Genomic DNA, 14,025 nt, shown 5'->3' with positions numbered 1-14,025 from the left:
TTCCAAGACTTTAAGTCTTTGCAAGAGTATACAGTCTCATCTTTCTCCCACTGAGCGATTGGTGGGTTCAAAGCACTGACAAAGGCTTTTTAACAATCCTCAAGATGCACATGGCACAGCTAGCTTACTTAAAATGTGGAGGAATTGAAGCACTTGCTGATGAAGATCAAAAATCGCAGCCTTTGGTATGGGTTACATACAGCTCAATGGAAAGACAATCTAAATACTCACAACTGGACCAATAGGTAATTTCATGATAAACTGAGAAAAGATTGGTGTTGTCAAGGAATTCATCTTGTTTGAATCCACAGTCAATGTTCATGGAAGTAGCAGTCGAGAGATCAAACTACCCATTCCACTGGGTAAATCTGCTGCACAAGACCTCTTTGAAGTACTGAAAAGCAAGGATATTTTGAGGATTAACAAGCACCCAACCCAAGTCATGGTATTTTCAATCGCCTCACATCCATGTGAAAATTGAACAGTGAATAAGGAAGACTGAAGGAAAATCAATGCATTTAAATAACAGTGCTGGTGAAGATTTTTTTAAATAATTTTATTGAGGGCTTGTACAACTCTGATCACAATCCATACATACATCCATTGTGTCAAGCACATTTGTACATTTGTTGCCATCATCATTCTCAAAACGTTTGCTTTCTGCTTGAGCCCTTGGTATCAGCTCATTTTCCCCTCCTTCCCCCATGAACCCTTGATAATTTATAAATTATTATTTTTCATGTCTTAGACTGACGAATGTCTCCCGTCACCCACTTTTTTGTTGTCCATCCCCCTGGGAGGGATTTATATGTAGAACACTGTGATGGGTTCCCCTTTTCTTCTCCCACCTTCCCCTTCCCCTCCTGGTATGGCTACTCTCAATATTCGTCCTGAGGAGTTTATTTGTCCTGGATTCCCTGTGTTTCCAGTTCCTAACCATACCCATGTACAAGCTCTGGTCTAGCCAGATTTGTAAGGTAGAATTGGGGTAATGATAGTGGGGGGAGGAAGCATTCCTAGAGGAAAGTTGTATGTTTCATCGTTGATACACTGCACCCTGACTGGCTTGTCTCCTCCCTGCCACCCTTCTTTAAGGGGATGTCCAGTTGCCTACAGATGGGCTTTGGGTCTCCACACCACACTGCCCCTCATTTACAATGATATGATTTTTTTTGTTCTGGGTCTTTGATGCCTGATACCTGATCCCATTGACACTTCATGATCACACAAGCTGGTGTGCTTCTTCCATGTGGGCTTTGTTGCTTCTCAGCTAGATGGCCGCTTGTTTATCTTCAAGCCTTTAAGACCCCAGATGCTATATCTCTTGATAGCTGGGCACCATCAGCTTCCTTTATCACACTGGCATATGTACCCGTTTTGTCTTCAGCCATCGTGTTGGGAAGGTGAGCATCATGGAATGTCAGGTTAACAGAACAGTGTTCTTGCATTGAGGGAGTACTTGAGTAGAGACCCAATGTCCATCTGCTATCTTAATACTAAACCTATAAATATATGTACATAGATCTATTTCCCCATCATCATAAATAAATTTATTTACATATGTACATACCTGTATTTAGACCTCTATAAATGTCCTTTCCCTCCTAGTTCTTTCCTTTATTTCCTTTTACTTGTCTTGTCTGACTATCATGTTCAGCCTTCATTTGGGTTTCAGTAATTCCTCTTGGTTACATTGCCCTTGATCAAGCCCTAACAGGCCTCCTACACCCTCCTCACCATCAGTTTTGGATCACTTGCTGTTCCCTTGTCCCTGGGTTAGTTAACACCCACTTCCTTTCCCCCACCTCCCTTTCTCCCATGTCCCCCCCACCAACCATCGGTCCCATTGTTTTCTCCTCCAGATTGTTTATTCCACCTATCTTATCTAGACAGACATGCATAAATAATCATATGAACAAAAACAAGACAGAGCAAACAAAGCAACAAAAGAAAACAAAACAACAATGACCAAAAAAAAAGAAAAGAGAAAAACCTATAAATAGTTCAAGGTCTATTTGTTGACCTTTATGAGTGTTTTCCAGTCAAGTCTGCTGAAAGAACTATGGATTAAAAAAATTAAGTACTATGGACTGCAAACAAATCTGTCATGGAAGAAGTACAGTCAGCATGTTCTTTAGTACAAGGATGGCCAGACTTCATCTCATATACTTTGGGCACATCAGGAGACACCAGTCCCTGGAGAAGAACATCATGCTTGGTAAAGTAGAGGGGCAGCTCACTCACTCACTGCCATCAAGTTGACACCAACGCAAAGTGACTTTATAAAACTGGGTAGGGCTGCCCCTGTGAGGTTCTGAGGCTGTAACGCTTTACAAGAGCAGCGAGCCCCATCTTTCTCCCAAGGAGCAGCTTATGGTTTTGAACCAACACTGCAGATAGCAGCCCAACTCGTAACCACTATGCCATCAAGGCTCCCTACCAGGGCAGCGATCCATGTATATTTCCTTTTCTCAACAGTGTTTTCACTGCTGTACCGTTGGCCAAATTAATGACTCAACCAATAGAATCATTTTATGCCCGAGGGGGATGAGTTATAATGTTCTCTCTCATAAAATGATAATGATGTCTTTAAAGTGAACCAGAGACATATACAAACCATAGCTATGTGAATGGATTGGAACTTGACCTTAATTCTAGCCCCAATCAAAGAACAATTAATTCTCATGACATGGCTCTCCTGGATACTTGCCCTCATAAAGAGATCACTGAAGATATGGGTGCTATAAGAAAAGGTGGTGGCTTATGGAGAAGGATCAGAATGAGCGTCCCACAAGGGTTGGTATGCAGTCTTCGGCCTGAAGAGGAAGAACATAAGAATTTGCAGCTGAAGATACTGGTGAAAAACTTTTGCGGCAACTTGGATGTACAACTTGGAAAAAACTGAGTGGCTTTTGTGAGTCACTGCAAAAGAAGGGCTTTTCTTCAACACCTACACTGCTGTGTCTACTCAAGAGTCATCCTAGTGTGGAAAGGGAACATGCCACCCTGAAGCAATTTACCTTTGACAGGAAGCCGGCATGAATAATGCTATTCACACCTAATCTTCAATCTTGTACGGAGTCTTATACTGAAATCCCCCACCTAAGGTTGTGTCTCACTAGATAATGGAAATGTTACTGATATCATACAATAAATTCGTAGCAAAGCCACCAGAAGTAGGGTGAGGTGATTAACAGGACCGATGTGGAACCGCTGGGTGACAGCAGAAACAGTGGGCTCACATTCTGTGGGACTGTGAAGGTGAAGATGCAACATGGGACATGAAGAACTGAATGATACGTTTCGGCCGTAGAGATCGCCCTGTATCCTGAATTTGCACAGACAAGGTAGCATCTGTCTTGAACATCGTGGTCTAAAGGTTCTGGAGAATAGACAGATACCAAATATTAGCACCAAGGTACTAAAAGACAATCGGTGAGTTTATGGGTTTGAAGATAGGATTACAGAAAAGACCAAAAACATACCAGGCCACCAAGGTTAGGAAAAACAACCAAACCAAACAACAAAAACAAAAAATATGTGTCATTTGAAGAAGCAACTCAACAAAAATAGGCTGACAACAACAAAAAAATAAAAGGTGGTGAAGAAACCAGATGGTGCCCAGTTATTAAAAAGATAAGTATCTTAGGCAGCCCATCTGAACTGATTGTGATTACTCACAAGGGGGTCACACTGAAAGATTAAAGGCACAACTGGGGTGGGGGGTGGGGGGAGTGGGGGGCCACTAGACCACTTCATCCCTGATTGCTGGAATAGCAATGTGGATTGATAGGATGCTCACCTTTCATCTTTCAGACACGATTGCTGAAGACTAAAAGGGTGCATGAGTTGTTAGGTCAGCAGGACCCAGGATAGGCAGCCCTGAAAAAGATGGGGACTGAAACAGCGGTTTCTTTTTAATAAATCATTTTATTGGGGGCTCTCTTACAGCTCTTATTAACAATTCATGCATCCATTGTATCAAGCACATTTGTACATAGGTTTCCATCATCCTTTCCAAAACACTTTCTCTCTACTTGAGCCCTTGATATCAGCTCCTCTTTTTTTCCCTCCCTCCCCCACCCTCCCAACCTCATGAACCCTTGATAATTTATAAATCATTTTTATTTTCATATTTTACACCGTCTGCTCTCTCCCTTCACCTGTTTCTGTTGTTCATCCCCCATGGGAAAGGGTGTTGTACATTGATTATTGCTATGGGTTCCCCCTTTTACACCCTTCCCCCCACCTTCACTCTACCCCCATGGTATTGCCACTCTCATTATTGGTCCTGAGGGGTTTATCTGTCCTGGATTCTGCATGTCGAGAGCTCTTATCTGTACCAGTGAACATGCTCTGGTCTAGGGAGATTTGTAAGATAGAGCTGAGGTCATATAGTCGAGGAAGCATTAAAGAACTAGAGGAATGTTGTGTGTTTCCTAGGTGCTATATTGCACCCTGGCTAGTTCATCCTTCCTTGTGATCCTTCTGTGAGGGGATGTCCAACTGTCTACAGATTGGGCTTTGGGTCTCCATTCCAATCCCCCTCATTTGCACCAAAATGGTTGCTTGTTTGGGGTCTTCCGATGCCTGGTACCTGATCCCACCTGTGCTTCTTCCACGTGGGCTTTGTTGCTTCCCTGCAGATGGCCGCTTGTTTAACTTCAAACCTTTAAGACCCCAGATGCTATATCTTTTGATAGCCGGACACCATTAGCTTTCTTCACCACATTTGTTTATGCACCATTTTGTCTTCAGCGATCGAGCCAAAAAGGTGAGCATCGCAGAATGCCAGGTTATTAAAACAGTGTTCTTGCGTTGAGGGAGTATTTGAGTTGAGGCCCAATGTCCGTCTGCTACCTTAATACTTAACCTATAAATGTATGTACATAGACCTATACCCCCATAGTGAGATGATGGTTTCTAATATGTCCTTTTCTTTCACATAAAGGTATTTATCTGCTCGATGTCATGATTCTTGTTAGATTTGTGACTACTTGTATGTTTTGGGGGTTTTTTCGGGTGTTTATCTATACAAAAAAATCCAGGATAGGCAGCTGCACTGAGACAGTGACGGAACTGAGGGCACCTGGGAGCATGTGAGGGGAAGGTGGAGGGGGATTGGGAGTTAATTGTGACAGGTACAAGAGAATAACAAATGTTCTAAAATTGACAACAAGGAGTGGGTAGCTTTTCTTGACACATTTCAACAATTGAATTGTATCTGAGAGGAATTACTGAAATGTGAATGATGAGTAAACATAACTGGAGTAGGAGGGAGGAAAATATATATGTATACATATATATGTACACACACACAGGAGGACTTACCAAAAAAAACGAATTTTTTTCAAAGCTATGTATTTAATTTTTTTTTTACAAAACAACTTTATCACCTTCAAAGTACTCTCCATGACACTTAATACCTTTTTCAAATCTGCAATTCCATTCTTGGAAACACTTTTTAGATTCATTTCTTTGGATGACTGACAACACCTCCCTCATTTTTTTGTTTGGTTTTTATTTTTTTAAGCATTTTATTGGGGGTTCTTACAGATATTATAACAATCCATAAATCAGTTATATCAAACAAACTTGTACCTATGTTGCCATCATCATTTTCAAAACAGTATCTTTCTACTTGAGCCCTTGGTAGCTCCTTTTGTTTATCCCCATCCCCCACGCTCTCATCCTCGTGAATCCTTGACAAATTATATATTTTTTTCAATTTAATCATTTTATTGGGGGCTCGTACAACTCTTATCACAATCCATACATACATCCATTGTGTCAAGCACATCTGTACATTTGTTGCCACCATCATTCTCAAAACATTTGCTTTCTACTTGAGCCTTTGGTATCAGCTCCTCATTTTATTATTATTTTCATATCTTACACTGTTCGTTGTCTCCCTTTACCTATGTTTCTATTGTTCATCCCTGGCAGGAGGGGTGTGATACATCCATCATTGCTATCAGTTCCCCCTTTCTGCCCCTTCCCACCCCCTCACTCCGTCGTTTTTTTTCTTCACTTCTTCTACGTCATCAATTCACTGTCCTTTCATGTCCCTCTCCAAAAAAGAAGTCACACTGAATGTGGTGATTCAGGTACATGGACCAAGAGAGGCATGCTGTTTTTTGCCAAAAACTGGCTGGCTGAGATGACCGTGTAAGCAAGTCCATTGTCATTGTGGCAAAACCAGTGCCCTGTCTGTCACACTGTTATGCAATCTTTTCAGAACCACATACAACTTTCCTCTAGTTCTTTAATGCTTCCTCCCCACTATCATTACCCCAATTCTACCTTACAAATCCGGCTAGACCAAAGCATGTACGTGGGTACAGACAGCTAAGAGCTGGAAACACAGGGAATCCAGGACAGATAAACCCCTCAGGATCAATAATGAGAATAGCGATACCAGGAGGATAAAGGGAAGGTGGGAGGAGAAAGGGGGAAGATCACAATGATCTACTATAACCCCCTTCCAGAGGGGCGGACCACAGAAAAGTGGGTGAAGGGAGACATCTGTCAGTGTAAGACATGAAAAAATAATAATTTACAAATGATTTAAGGGTTTGGGAAGGAGAAAAATGAGGAGCCAATACCAAGGGCTCAAATAGAAAGCAAATGTTTTGAGAATGACAATGGCAACAAATGTACAAATGTGCTTGACACAATGGATAAATGTATATATTGTGATAAGAGTTGTAAGATCCCCCAATAAAATGATTTTTAATTAAAAAAAATAAGACATAGCACCTGGAGAATTAAAGACTTGTAAATTACACAAGTGACCATCCAGCAGAGAAGCAATAAAGCCCACATGGAAGAAGCATAGAAGTCCTTGTGATCGTGAGGTGTCAACCGAAAGAGCTATCAGAAGTTCAAAAACATGCAACCAGCTCTATGCGAAGGGGCATGGACCCAAAATCCACCTGCAAGATAATTGGACAGTCCCACTCAGAAGGGCCACACAGAACGGATGATAAGTACAAGGTGTGGTTATGGCACTGATGAACCATATAAATAACCTCTAGTTCTTTAATATTTCCTCCCCTCACTATTAAGATTTTTATTTCCTTACCTATTGTTAGATTTGCATGTTCATTTGCCTATTTAAGGTTGTTCGGTACATGAAAGTCAAGATAGATGACACTCAGAGACAGGACAGCAGTAAGTTATGGGAACTGGAGGGGGGAGAAGGATTGGAGAGCTGATAGCATTGATTGATTGTATAAATCCACTCGATAGGTTGAGCAACAGAATTGCACATGAATGGATATACTGGATTGTGTAATACATGTCAAGAAACTATTATAAAATAAAAATTAAAAGAAAAAAAAGAATAGTATCTTCAGCCTTAAAGGCTTGTTTTCAAACAAGCAGCCATCTAAATGCGGTGTCAACTAAATTCACTTGGAAGAAGCACACCAGCTTGTATGATTCAAGAATCATAAATAATAAAATCCAAATCCAAGTGAGAGAATGGTACAAAGCTCAAATTCTGAATACCGTTTGCAGAAGGCTGGGGATGACAGTGGAAGCACAGGTCATTTGCAGGTCCCCACACGGATGACGCCTCCAGTGAACGGGCTCTGACCTCTGACCTCTGACCTCGGTCCAGGGACGTCAACAGCCTTGTGGGACAGAGAGCTTTGTAAAATTGATTGCCGCAGAGGTAAAGGGCAACCTTTTCAGTTGATCTCCTTGATGACTCATTTTAAAGTTGTTTCCATTTTTAGTATGTTCTGCTTTTTTTTAGATTTAGGTTTTTGTTTCGTCCTTGTTGGGTTGGGTTGGGTTTGCGTGTTTCCTCTTTGTGTTTTGTATGATTTTCTGTATATGAAATCTAGTGTAGGTAAGTCTACATAATCGGACAGTAACTGGACTAAGACTGACCTGCGGGGATGACCTAGGGAAGTTGCAGGGTAATGAGGCGCTAACAACAAGAGGAGAAAATGTTCTGAAACGAAGCGTGGTTCTGATTGCACAACTCTGCTTCATAGGATTGAACCATTAACTTGATTATGCGCATTACAGGTCATTAAAGCTATTTTTAGAAAAGGAGGGGGGCAGCGAAAAGGAGGAAGCCTCAACAACAGCGACGGACACCGCGGCTGCCACAACGGGTTCACGCCTAAGGACCGTCGTGGGACTGGCCCGGGCCTGGGCTGCGGGTCAGGTCAACCACGAGCAACTGGACCACAGAACTCACCATCTCTGTGCAGAGGGAAAGGCCGCGCACACCAGAACTACCTTTTTAACCTAGTACATCCGGGCACAATGCACCGCGCCCGGAGCCAGGCCGGCGAAGGCAACCTCTAACTTCCGTCTCCGAAGCCGGCGCGGGAATGACCTTGCGACGCACGCGGCGCGTCTCCGTGGCCGCTTCACACGCGGCGCGCGGGCTCGAGCGTCTACGGCCGCCCGGCGCCGAGCGCGTCCCCGAGAGGGCGTCCGCCGCGCCCGGCGCGTCTGCGCGCGCATGCGCGAGCCCGCTACACACGCGGCGCGCGGGCTCGAGCGTCTACGGCCGCCCGGCGCGGAGCGCGTCCCCAAGGGGGCGTCCGCCGCGGCCGGCGCGTCTGCGCGCGCATGCGCGAGCCCGCTTCCGGGAAGACATGGCGTCCGGGCTGCTGTGCCGGCGCCGCGAGCTCCTGCTCTGGCTTCGGTGCCGGCGTCAGGTAAGGCGGTCCCGGCTGAGTGCCGGCATGCGACCTTGCTCCCGTGACCCGGCCCAGGGACACGCTGTGCTCGCATCGCGAACACCGGCCGGCGGACCTGGACCTGCGTCGCACGACCCCGGGTCGCAGGCGGCCCGGGACCTGGGTTGAGCGGCCGGTGTCTTGTTTGACCCTGGGACTGCAGCTCCCGCCGTGGAGCCGTGGGGTGCACGGTGTGGGGAGCTGAGATCCAGGAGGCCTGGGATCGCGTCCCCAGTTGCATGCCTTCAGGCGAGGTCCGGCCCTGCCGGTGACCCCTGCAGGGACGATGGGTTTACAGAACGTCGGTGGGACCCCCACGCGGAGACTTAAGACTCATCCTTTGACCCCGCTCAGTGCCACAGCTTCGCGGGGCCCTCGCACCGGCTCCCGAAACCGCTGACCGCGAGGCTCCTGTTTCCACCCGGCCAGCACAATGGGCGCCCGCACTACGTCCTGCTGGAGGTCGCGGGACCCCGCTGCCTCAGTACCTCCGCGATCTCATTTGCAGAAGCCCAGGTAAGAAGAGTTTGGTCCCTGAAGCTTTTAGAAAGATGCTTTTTCTTTGGTTTGGGGGGGGAGGGCCGTGCGGTGGTCGCACACTTCCCACAACTCCTAAAAAAAATTAGGGGTGGGATTCATTTGGGAAATGAAACGAGTCACTGATGGCAGTATATGAGATATGGTTCCAAGTGTATGTGTATATTAGAGAAAATTTAAGTTCCCAACCCCTTAATTTCATGGAAATCATTTCCTAAAATGAGACAACTAGGTACTTGGGTTTTTTAAAAGTGAGGTGCTTTAAAGTATAAGTTCCAACATAAAGCAAAAGTCATGAAAGGTACCCAAATGACTGAAGTGTTAGGAAACCCTTATACAAGAAATGACTACCTGACAAGGGAGGACAGGAAATCATATTTAGGTTTAGCTGTCGTCCAAACCTGGACAACTAGAGTCCAGAGAACAGAACTCAGCACTGGCATTCTGTGCGTCTGTCCTGCTGAACAACTTCTTCCCACACAGGTCCAGGCTTCGCCTCCTGCCGTTCCTGTGACACCCGCACCCACAGTAGTGACGGAGGTGGTTCCAGGAGAGACTGCAGATGTGGTCCAAGCCATTGCTGAGCAGAGCTTCTCTGAACTGGGCCTTGGATCCTACACCCCAGTCGGGCTGGTCCAGAACCTTCTGGAATTTATGCATGTTGGCCTGGGCCTGCCATGGTGGGGGGCCATTGCTGCATGTAAGGGGAATATATTCTGGGTCAGGGTAGAGTGGGGGTACCCTGGGGACCGGGTGGTTAAGTGCTTAGCTGCTAAGCAAAATGTTTAAACCTGCCAGCGACTCTGAAGGAGACCGACATAGGCCCACTTCCAAGAAGAGTACGGCCTTCAGAGCCTGTGGGGCAGTTCTCTTCTCTCCTATAGAGAGAGTCCTTATGAGCCAGCTTCGATTGGACAGCAACAGCTTTAAGGGTAGAGAAAATGGCAACTTGGGGTTCCAATCTTTTTTTTTTTTTTAATTTCAAAGATTGTTGGCCTTTAGGATTTCAATCTTTTAAAGATGGTAGTCTGTAAGTTAAGGAAGGAATTGCAGAAAAGCAGGTTCTTCAAATGAGGGATAGAGGTCTGTGGTACTTAGATGCTACTCATGTTCCTTAAAGAGCATTATAGAATCCCTAGGTAGGAGCTCTGATGGCATGGTGTGTTACACATTAAACTGTTAACCATGAGGTCAGCAGTTCCCAACCACCAGCCATTCCAAGGGAGGAAGATGAGGCTTTCTGCTCCCCTCAGGATTTAGTCTCGGAAACCCACGGTGGCGGACAGCAATTGGACTGTGCTAGAGGGTTGCTTTGAGTGAAAAAATGGACTTGATGGCGGTGAATGAGTGAGTGAGATCATCTGGGATTTAAGAAGTATCACTATTTGAATGTGAGCATAGAATTAGAATAAAAATTCATTATCAACAGTGATGAAGATACTCTGATTTTCAGGTTAAGCATTTAGATCTCAAATTTGGAGAGCCATTCACATTGCTTTTTTGTAAACGGTGAAACTGTGCTTCACATTCAGCTTCATCAGTTATCCCTTTTCTCCTGTCTCTTCGAAGTCTCCCTCCTGACTGCCTAAAAGTGGTCTACATCCAGTGGACCTACTTTCTTCCCATTCGCTCCTTGACCCTTAGTAGCTTGGCTCTTAGAAATTTCATCTCATTCTAACTGCCAGTGATACGCTTGTTCACCCACTTGTGTTAACCATCCTTCACCATTCTCCATCGGACACCAAAGACGTTGAAATCCATCCTGGAACTTTACGGCAACCTCTCCTGGTTTCCTTCCTGTCTTTCTGGGCACACCATCCCATTTCCGTTAGCCAGCCCTCCACTCATCCTTCCAGGGCTGCCGTCCTAGGCTCTCCCTTCCTACCCCACATCGCCATCAGTAATGTTCGCCAAGCCAAAGCTGTCTCTCTGTGGTCTCTTATCAGCTCTGACCCTCTTGGATGTCCTATCAAAACCAAAACTCCCTGCCATTGAGGATTCCGACTGGCCACCCTATGGGGTAGATTCCTATAGATACTCTAAATTAAAACATTAGGATGATTCGGAGATACAAAGCGGAAGAAAAGAAATCGGAATGAATTCAAGCTGAAGTCAAATTACCTCCAACGCCAAAAGTCACCTTTTATAGGAAAATGGACAGGATTGCTGGTTATTTGCTTGGAGAAATTAACACTCGCTTTGTTCTCTGCAGAGAATAGTGCCTTGAGGGAATTAAATCTTATCCCTCCCCTTAGCTCTGGGTCCCTTTGGGCAGCAGTCACTGTGGTAAAGGTTGAAATGAGAGAAAGCTGTTCACTGAGAACTGAAAAACTGTCCATCTTCCGCTGCAGAACTGCCTGGAGTTTCACTCCAGTTTGTGTTTTCCAGGTACGGTCCTTGCCCGCTGCCTGGTTTTTCCAATCATCGTCAAGGGCCAGCGAGAAGCAGCCAAGATCCACAACCACTTGCCAGAGATCCAGAGGTTTTCCACTCGGATCCGGGAGGCGAAGTTGGCAGGAGACTCGGCTGAGTGTGAGTCAGTTACAGGATGCGTTTGGGAGAGGGCCTCATTTATACTTTCCCTGACGTTCTGTTGAGGGACAGCAGCAACCTACCGCAGGAGTTACTGCCGTTGAGCAGGTTCCAAAGCCTTGCCTGCACCCTGAGCCCAGTGCTCTGGTGACAAGCCAGGGTCAGGTAGAAGTTTCACAGGCCAGGCGGGGCTCGAGGCTGTGCACAGCCTCTGAATGACTCCCTCCTCCCCTCCCAGTCTACAGAGCCTCCACTGAGATGACACTCTATCAGAAAAAGCACGGTGTGAAGCTCTTCAAACCACTCATTCTACCTCTGACTCAGGTAAGCAAAAGCATCCCATCCCCCTCCTCAGTCCTTCCTGAATCCACCCACCTCTGTGCGTCCTGTGCCTCGGCTTGCGCCCAAACGGGTGTTGGCATAACTCATGGCTTTCGGTAAGCAGGAAATGAGACGTTGGTCCTCACCTTGAGTGCCAATGCTGTTTCTGCTGTGTGCTAGGCCCCGATCTTCATCTCCTTCTTCATTGCCTTGAGAGAAATGGCCAACCTTCCAGTGCCCAGCATGCAGACCGGGGGCCTTTGGTGGTTCGAGAACCTCACAGTATCCGACCCCACCTACGTGTTACCACTGGTGGTCACTGCCACGATGTGGGGTGTCCTAGAGGTAAGCGAGGCTGGCCACGTGCCCAGCCTGCAAAGCCGACGGCTTGAGTGAACTGGGAATGTCAGTCATGTGGTTATGTGGAACGGTTTGTCGTTCTCCACTCGCTGGACCGGTATGAAATTAAGAGCCGATTCATTAAAACCGACGTGCATTGATGAGCCCTTCCCTCCACCTTGTGTTTTATTGCATCTTGCAGCTGGGTGCCGAGACAGGTGTGCAGAGTTCTGACCTCCAGTGGATGAGACAAATCATCAGAATCATGCCGCTGGCAGTCTTGCCCATAACCATCCATTTCCCCTCGGTGGGTAAAGGTTTAGGGGCGGGTGCCCCGTCCTTTGGCCTAGCCCGGCCAGTTCCTAGCAAGCTCACCACCTGCTGCTTCTGAGCGCCTTCTCCTCTTCTCCCGCAGGCAGTGTTCATGTACTGGCTCTCCTCAAATATCTTCTCCCTGGGCCAGGTGGCCTGCCTGCGGATCCCAGCTGTACGCACTGCACTTAAAATCCCCCAGCGTGTGGTGCATAACCCGGAGAAATTAGCTCCACGGGAAGGTTTAATAAAGAGCTTCAAACGGGGTGAGGCCCAGCCCTCTGTGATACAGGATTTGGGGGGGGGCGGGGAGTACAGGCGGGCAGGTAAAAATGGTTGCATGACAGGCGCCATTCGCCCCTCTTCACGCAGGCTGGAAGAACGCTGAGCTCGCCCATAAGATGCGTGAGCGTGAGCAGCGCATGCAGAACCACCTAGAGCTAGCAGCCAGGGGTAAGTCACCTTCTCCGGCAAAATTCCATCCTTGGTTTCTTCCCCTCCTTTTGTCCTGAGACTTGTTTTCTCCTTTCCCCAGGTCCCTTACGACAGACCTTTGCCCACAGCCCTCTGCCCCAGCCAGCAAAGACTCCCCCTCCTGCCACTCCTCCCGGCCACGGCGGCAGCAGCAAACCAAAGTCAAAGCCATGGCAGGACACAATTATCTGACTGTCCCTGCTCAGACCGGCAGGCACGCGTCTCCTCACAGACTCTTCCTCAGAACAGGGCTTGATGCGGGGCCCTGGCCCCCGTCCTAGGTACTGTGGGACCTGGAGGTGTGGATTCCACTACAGACTCTCATACCTGTGTGTACAGAGAACACTGGGAAGCCAGGTGGTCTTCCCACCCTCAGAATTAGTAAAGCTCTGTGTCACGTGGCTGCCTTCTCATACTTATTAAGCAGGGACGTGGACTGTGTGCTCTCCAGAAACACGGAATGGGTGGAAGGTGATTGCTCGTGATGTCCCATGGAGCAGACAAGTGTCTCAGTGTTTTTCCCCATTGCTCCTGAGCCCCCTCACCTCACAGATAGCTTGTTGCTGTCCACCTTTGTTGTGCAGTCGGAGGGTACGACTGACTAGATTTTATTAATCCACGATCCCTTACAGTAGAGGACCAGTGAAAACGAGGGCGGCCCGGTGGCTGTAACAAGGCTCAAACAATGGCAAGGATGCTGCAGGACTGGACAGGGTTTCCTCCTCTTACACACGGGACTGCTGGGAGTCGGAACCAACACCTAACAGCAATAATAATTCCCTGTAAATGTTATTTAAGAACTTGA

General features: G+C 46.8%; 1 protein-coding gene across 1 annotated transcript; it reads left to right on the top strand.

Moving 5' to 3' along the window:
* Positions 1-8,616: 8,616 nt before the first annotated feature.
* OXA1L (OXA1L mitochondrial inner membrane protein) lies at positions 8,617-13,621 on the top strand. The gene is made up of 10 exons (XM_004698892.2): positions 8,617-8,684; positions 9,060-9,221; positions 9,726-9,942; positions 11,631-11,774; positions 12,013-12,098; positions 12,276-12,440; positions 12,637-12,741; positions 12,850-13,012; positions 13,119-13,199; positions 13,282-13,621. Exons 1-10 carry the CDS (start codon positions 8,622-8,624, stop codon positions 13,410-13,412), a joined length of 1,317 nt encoding a protein of 438 aa, XP_004698949.1. The 5' UTR covers positions 8,617-8,621; the 3' UTR covers positions 13,413-13,621.
* Positions 13,622-14,025: the final 404 nt, after the last annotated feature.

Source organism: Echinops telfairi, unplaced genomic scaffold (genome assembly GCF_000313985.2).
Source record: "Echinops telfairi isolate 266 unplaced genomic scaffold, ASM31398v2 ScPeMD7_18;HRSCAF=68, whole genome shotgun sequence".
In the NCBI taxonomy this organism is placed as follows: Eukaryota; Metazoa; Chordata; class Mammalia; order Afrosoricida; family Tenrecidae; genus Echinops; species Echinops telfairi.
The sequence above is the reverse complement of the archived record's forward strand: the minus strand, read 5'-3'. Positions and strand labels throughout refer to the sequence as shown.